The sequence below is a fragment of the Arachis stenosperma genome, chromosome 8 (genome assembly GCF_014773155.1).
Source record: "Arachis stenosperma cultivar V10309 chromosome 8, arast.V10309.gnm1.PFL2, whole genome shotgun sequence".
In the NCBI taxonomy this organism is placed as follows: domain Eukaryota; kingdom Viridiplantae; phylum Streptophyta; class Magnoliopsida; order Fabales; family Fabaceae; genus Arachis; species Arachis stenosperma.
This window is the reverse complement of record NC_080384.1, coordinates 41,538,718-41,546,264: the sequence shown is the minus strand read 5'-3', so window position 1 is coordinate 41,546,264 and position 7,547 is coordinate 41,538,718. Positions and strand designations below refer to the sequence as shown.

At 30.9% G+C, this 7,547-nt stretch overlaps 1 protein-coding gene across 1 annotated transcript; it reads left to right on the top strand.

Annotated features, from left to right (window-relative positions):
• The first annotated feature begins 2,951 nt into the window (after positions 1–2,951).
• On the top strand, positions 2,952–7,317 carry LOC130943546 (protein SAWADEE HOMEODOMAIN HOMOLOG 2-like). Its single transcript, XM_057871466.1, has 9 exons — positions 2,952–3,248; positions 4,307–4,392; positions 4,520–4,568; positions 4,640–4,793; positions 5,224–5,287; positions 5,434–5,485; positions 5,976–6,119; positions 6,261–6,380; positions 6,840–7,317. Exons 1-9 carry the CDS (start codon positions 3,195–3,197, stop codon positions 7,161–7,163), a joined length of 1,047 nt encoding a protein of 348 aa, XP_057727449.1. The 5' UTR covers positions 2,952–3,194; the 3' UTR covers positions 7,164–7,317.
• Positions 7,318–7,547: the final 230 nt, after the last annotated feature.

Sequence of the window (7,547 nt, the reverse complement as noted above, 5' to 3'; positions counted from 1 at the left end):
ATTAATAAGCAGGATTCACTCCTATATTTGTCGTATATAAAATTAATAAAAATAAAATTAATTAAGATGACAAGTAATTTATAACTTAATTAAGAGATCATGCGTCAAACATTGGAAATAGCAAGATTTTTTTTAAAAATTATAGATAACGAAGGATGTTATTTTTAAAAAAATTGGATATCAAATTTTTTTTGTATTTTTATTAGAGTCTTATTACAAATATAAGTATTTTTTATAATTAAATCTAACTAAGTTGATTCAACTCAACAAAAATCATTCATATAATGTGCGTGTAAATTATACATTTTTTTTGCGTTTTTTTTCTGTGTCTTTCTTTTTTTTTTCTTTTTTTTTGGAATTTCCTTCTCTTTTTTTCTTTTTTTATTGTTGTTGTTGTTGAGTTTTTTTTTCTCATCCTCCTCTTAGTGTTATTGTATCATTTTTTATTTTTTTTGTTTGATTTTTTTTATTTTTTTTCTTAGAGTGAGAACAAGAAGAATTATAAAAAGATGAAACAAAAAAATAAAAAAAATTGTTTAAAAAAATATAAAACAAAAAAATAATATTAAAATTTCTTAGCTATGACACAGAAAATTTTTTAACCATGACATAATAAAATTTTAAATCAACTAAAACTTGTTTGATTACTTCTTTTTTTTCGTGCAGAATTTGTGTGTTATTGTTTGTACAATTACATTTTTGCTTCAAAAAATTTTGTGCTTATTGTTGAATATAATAAACCAAAAAGTAAAATAATAATAAATTATAGAATTCTGTACAAAACTAAAAACACAAAAATTTTTACTGAAAAACGCAATAATTTTGTTAAAAAAAAATGTCTACATTAGTGTTGCATTTTTTTTTGCTACTTCTTATTATTTTCTTTTTTTGTGTGTGAAATTTCTGTGTTATTATTTATAAAATTTTGTATTTTTATTTAAATTTTTTTGTATTTATTGTCTAAAAGAATAAACCAAAAAATAAAATAAAAATTATAAAATTCTGAACAAAACTAAACATAAATTTTGCTAAAAAAACATAAAGATATTTTTTAATGTTGTAATTTTTTTTGCAACTTGTTTTTGCTGTTACTTATTTTTGTTATGCATTTGTTTCGTTTTTTTGGCTTCTTGTTCTTATTCTTTTGAAAGAGAAAGAGAGATATAGAGAGAATTAGAAGAAGAATACGTACTTAAAATACTTAGTTAAACTTAGTTATTAAAATACTAGATTGTCAAGTATTATTATTCTCATTATATACTATACAATATGACTTGCTATAATAATTTATTTTTTTTCTTGTAAAATTATGTCATTATAATAAATAACTAATACAAAAGATTTTGCAATCCATGAAAATTATTTATAGTTTATGTATCAATACCAAAACTAAACACAAATACTAAAGTTATTGAATTAAAAGATGATGAGTAAGTTAAACTTATAAGAATGAGCTGATATTTGTATAAAAAAATTGCAAAAAATTGAAGGGATAGTATCATTTATCTATATATTTTTATTATATAAAAGTGTATATCGATTTTTTATATAATAATTTTAAATTATAGTATTCTTTCTAATGACATCATATCATCAATTCTAAATACATGATAATAGATGGCAATTAGTTAACCATTTTTAAGCAAAATAAAAATTTATCATTTTAACCTCCTTAAGTAATTAATTAAATTTATTATTTATCATTATTTAATTTAAATATTAAGTATTGATTATGTTACAAGAATGAATGCTACAATAGAACTTTACTGCAGTTGAGAATCTCAATAAAATTGCTAAGAACAGTAGCAGTTAACTTTTCGTAAAAAATACAATATGAAAAAGAGAGAATAATCACACAGAACCAAATTGATTTTATTTTATCACTTCTACTTACATTACATACATTGTACTAGATATATATACACACTCACTAGAACAGAGAAGCTAATATAGCTGCTGAGGTGGACAAAACAAAATAACAAAATATTCACTTTTATTAACTATCAACTAATATTAGCTAAAATTGGTTAACAAACTATTTTTTATTTACAGTCTTACCCTCAACGCTCCCTCAAATATAGTGAGAGATGAGTTTTTATCCTAAATTTGCTCTTAAATTTGGTGAAGAGGATGATTGAGAGAGATTTTTTTAACAAGTCTACTATTTGGTCAAGAGCAGAGATATAAATCACATAAAATTGTTTAAAATTAACCAATTCTACCTGCTGTGTATTACAAGATTCACAGCAAGTAATATGTGTTATTATTGTCACAATAAATTGTTGGAGATATTGTTTGTGAGACTCTCAATTCTTTTAATAGCTGCTCGATGCTCATGATCTCAGTCTGAACTAAGGCTATCGTTTTATATTCTGTTTCAGTTGTAGACCTGCTAATCTTAAATTGTTTGCCACTCTTCTAAGCTATTAAATTTGTGCCAAGATAGATACGATAATTAGTAGTCGACCTCCTATCATCTAAATCCGAAGCCCAGTCTGAATATGCAAAAGATAAGATACGATAGTCAATGCATTTGAAAAAAAATTGAACCTTCTAGTGTTGAATGGTTGGTGAGTGCATAAATTGAAAAACTTTATTCACAACAAATGCTAGATCTGGTCTTGTAATTATGAGATACTGTAAGGCTTCTATAATAGATCTGTATTGCTTAGGATCTTTATAAGGATTTGAGTCGCTTTTGCTCATCTTTAAAGATGCCATCACAGATATAGACATAGAATCTGTATTGCTTAAAATCTTTATAAGGATCTGAGTTATTTTCGTTTTTTTTTTTTATTTTTTAATATTTTTATTTTTATTATTAAAAATTTACTAAACACACTAACAATAAAAAAATCTTTTGTATTAAATTTTTTTTATCGTCTGTATGGGAAAAGCCGTTCCCCGTTAAGTAGTTTCCTGTTTCCACCCCAACCAACTGTTCTGTGAAAAGATCTTTCTCTCTCTCTCTCCACACAACAAGCGCCTCTTTTTTCATGCTCTCTCTGTCCCCCCACCCCACTACTTCAAACTCAAATTTGTTCTTCTTCTTCTCATTCTTCTTCTTCTTCTAATTATTATTATTATACCTACCTAACCGAAATTATCCACTTTTTTTTCTCTCTTCTTGGTCTCCTTCTTCCGTCCACAAATTGCATAGCAGATATTGTGCCACAAAAGGCACAAAAGTTCTCATGGGTCGCCCACCCAGCAATGGAGGCCCTGCCTTTCGCTTCACTTCATCTGAGGTGCTCATTTTATCTTATTTTCCCCTCCAAAAATTCTCTCTATTCCACGCACGAACATGTTTATTTATATGGTGAACTTTTGGATGTTTTGAATTCGAAGTTCTCACATGGGTTAGTGAAGTTCTGTTCCATACTTCTTTCGTTTTCGAGTATTGGGTACCTGTTTTCAAGCTAAATTTTGAATCCTGTGCAGTATTAACGAAGTGGTTAGCTTTGCCTTCATTATGCAAGTACCTACTTGCTTACTTTTAGGGTTCTGAATATATTTCATTTTTTTCCCTAATAAATATTAAATACATGATTACTAAATTACTAACTAATACAGCCAGCAGTGGATTTTGAAATACGCATGCATGGAGTTCGTATTGGGAAATTTTTTTATTTGAAAACATCTATGTCTTCAAAGAAAGCATTCCTTATTAGAAGAATTTCGTAATGTTTTATAGGCTGGATCACATGATGATATCCTCTGCACACTGTTGCAGAAGCTAAATGCCACATTCTATTTCATTTTCAATTTGCTATTCAATGAAACTTTGTCCGAAATAGAGGGAAAATCTTACTTTTCTTTATTGTGTCATTCAATTCAAATGTTAGACTACTCAATATCAATAAACACATGAAAGTAGACTAGGGGCTTTCCATGTGTTTCTGATGGGATTGTAGTTGTTTTCCTTAAGGGTGTGTGTGGTTCAAGTATTACTTTGTTACAAAGATTCCATTCCCATGGGAATCAAAGATACCCAAGGAGAAAGTGGGAATTGAAATGATGGTATTCTCATTCTCTGAAATCAAATTTGCTTAGGAATAGCTTTTCAAACTTTGAACCAAATAAGGGAATATGATATTCCCATCTTAAAATTTCTAGGAATCATTTATAATTCCTCCAACCACACACACCCTAAAAACCTCACTTTAACAGCTTTTGATCGATGCAAAATAAGGGACTAATCTTATTAGAATTGCAGAAGTGAGACAATATGGGGCTTCACCACTAGTGGCATATGGAATATTTTCTATTTACAATGCTGCCATAAACTGTTGTTTTGACTGTATAGGTTGCAGAAATGGAAGCTATTTTGCATGAGCACAATAATGCAATGCCGGCACGCGATGTTCTTGCTGCTATTGCAGAGAAGTTCAGGTGTGTCATACCTTTCTTGGCTCTTATCTTTAGTTCTTGAAGGAATATTAGTATTCAGTACTATTCAGTTTGCTCTAGTACATTAAGATTAATGAAATGAGTTCCTTTATTTTTCAATAATTTGCAGTGAATCACCGGGTCGTTGTAAAGACAAGATTACTGTTCAGATGAGACAAGTACGATAATCATATTTTGTTGTGAGACGACTCTTTCCTATGCTGTTATCTTAGCTTTCATCTATTTTCAGGTGTGGAATTGGTTTCAAAATAAGCGATATGCTATAAGGGCAAAATTAAACAAGTCTCTTGTAAAGTTAGATATCACACCAATGACCAAGGCCAGTTCAGCCGTAGTAAAGAATATTCATCAACCAACAGCCGCTACAATTCCAACTGCTTCAGGTAGAACCATGCCACCTTTTTTATGCTTCAACAGATATTATATGGTCCAAGACTAGTAATAATGTTAACATTTGGCTAGATATATATCTTGGGGTCTGAATGTGTGTTATATGAACATCTCCACTCTATGTCTCTGAATACATGTGTCACAGTAATGTAACTTTTTAATGTCCACGATACTATGCTTCTTGCAAAGATGTTAATTTTTTTAAGTCATGACTGAGCAGAAAGAAAACTCGGAGTTTGCTCGTGATGATCTTGGCTTAGAGTTTCATTTATTTTCTGATTATAATCTTTAATAGTCGTTGGAGAAAAACTTATTAAGCAAATGATATCCTACTACATCAAGTGTCTATGCTTGTATGCTCTTATTATTCGATTTATTTGCTTATGTACACTTTTTTCATTTTTCTGCTTATTCCAACTGCAGGAAAAGTTACTCAAGAAAGCTCAGCCACGGAATTTGAAGCTAAATCTGGAAGGGATAGAGCATGGTCAGGATTTTTTCCCTGTTCATTTTTAGGATATTCGGTTTCCTATTTTCCCTCTAAATTGTTTTAGGATCTTCTGTTTCTTATTTTCCCTCTAAATTGTTTTGTATCCGTGGGAACTGACTTATGGTTTTTTATTTTCTCTGTAGGTATGACGTTGCTAACTTTATAATGCACAGATATTTGGAGAGTGGTGATCCGGTAATTTTAGTTTGAGATTCTTTAAATTCACAAGCTTTGTTGAGAAATGTTGGTCTTTTTATTTTCATGGGTTAATTTCCCTTTTCCCTTAATATATAAACTTGATGATCCAGTGAATGTACTACTTTTATATTTCCAAATGCATGTTCACGGAATATCAAGACTATGTAGGGGATTTGGTATGCTGTAAAACATTCTTAGCAATTGTTCTTTTGGACTGGTTGATTTTGCTGCAATAAACCATCAAAGATCGGTTTTTCTTGGTTGCATGACTGATTTTTGCATACAAGTTCCAAGATGTTTGTAAAGGTTGTAATGTTTTTACTTGTAAACAAATGAATTGATTTGATTCTCAATTTTCTGGTCGCTCATTAATGATTATGCAAATATCTGGAGTTGCGTCATGAACTCTTTCATAACAGGAAGTGACTATTTTCTTGCGGCTTATGCCTTTATAGTTCCTTAATGGTAGTAATATGTTCACTTTCAGGAAGTGCTGGTAAGATTTTCTGGTTTTGGACCTGCGGAAGATGAGTGGGTAAATGTCCGAAAGAATGTCAGGCCACGGTCTCTGCCATGTGAATCAGCAGAATGTGTTGCAGTCCTTCCTGGGGATCTTATACTATGTTTTCAGGTGTGAGGCTCTGACTTGACATGACATCATTAGAAACATAATTGCGGTTATTTTTATTGTCTATTATCGTCCTATTTGACTTCTTGGACACTCACCATATCTGGTAATCATTCTTTTATGTTTTTGTTTTCGACATCTCAGGAAGGTAAAGAACAGGCCCTTTATTTTGATGCCCATGTACTTGATGCTCAAAGGCGGAGGCATGATGTAAGAGGTTGCCGTTGTAGATTTTTGGTTCGTTATGATCATGATCAGTCAGAGGTATTAATATTTTTTTGTGGTTCCATCTTGTGGGATTTGTGTGTTTTTATGCTACGATCATTAGTGTTCATGTTAAGATCCATGATTGATCAGCGAAACGGATAAGATACAGTACTAGAATATAAAGAACGGATAAGAGAATAATGTTATATTACTTAGATGGTGGAGACTCATATGCAATTGTGTTCATACGAAGTTTGATAGTTAAGAACCGTTAAATAATTTGACATGTCCGACTAAATTGCTATCTAACGACTTCAACTATCAACTTCACTTGAAGAAAACTGCATATGAGTTTATCTTTTTGGATTACCGAGATGATTTGTGTACAAATATCAAACTAAATCAATTATAAATGAAAGGTGTTGTTGTATAGTGCTACTTAGCAATTAGTTCATATTATGTTCATCATCAATTTTGTTTATTCATCATCCACATCCACTTGTGTTCTCTTCACAGGAAATTGTGCAACTTAGGAAGATTTGTCGCAGGCCGGAAACCGATTTCAGGTTACAACAGCTTCATGCCGTGCCGGAGATGAAGAGTGGCATCGATCCAGCACCTGTTCATGCTGTCAGGGTTGCTACTTCGGCCGAATCACAGAAACAACAGAATGCAAACACTCCAATGTCAACATTAGCACAAAGTATAAGTAAAGTCGAAACATCTAGCGATGTTACGGCAGGAAGCGTGTTCCCGGTCAGTGCTGCTACATTCGCAACCAACGTTGCTTCAAGCAGTGTTCATGGTGCCTCTAGTCACAGCATGGCCGAAGGAAAATAAAGCATGCTTATTCTAATCCTCTCCCATTGCTGGGTTTATTTTTTCTTCCCTCAAAATGATTATTGACATTTATGTAAGAATTTTATGATAATTCAATTAATGTTAGTAGGGAGAAAAAAGAAAAGCACACGTTATCATAGTACACGGGCAGAATTAGATAAAATATTAGAGGGATTAAAAATATTTATACAATAAATTAAGGCTAAAATAAAATTTTAAGGGGGAGTTACATATAATTAGTAATTTACAGGTAAAAAATTAAAATTAGGGGTCCATCGTCCCCTTTCCTACCCCTTGTTCCGCCATTTTTGCGTTTAAAAGTGTATATCAGTGAAACGCACCATTTTTCGAATTTTTAATTTAAAAATAAAATATTAAAATGAA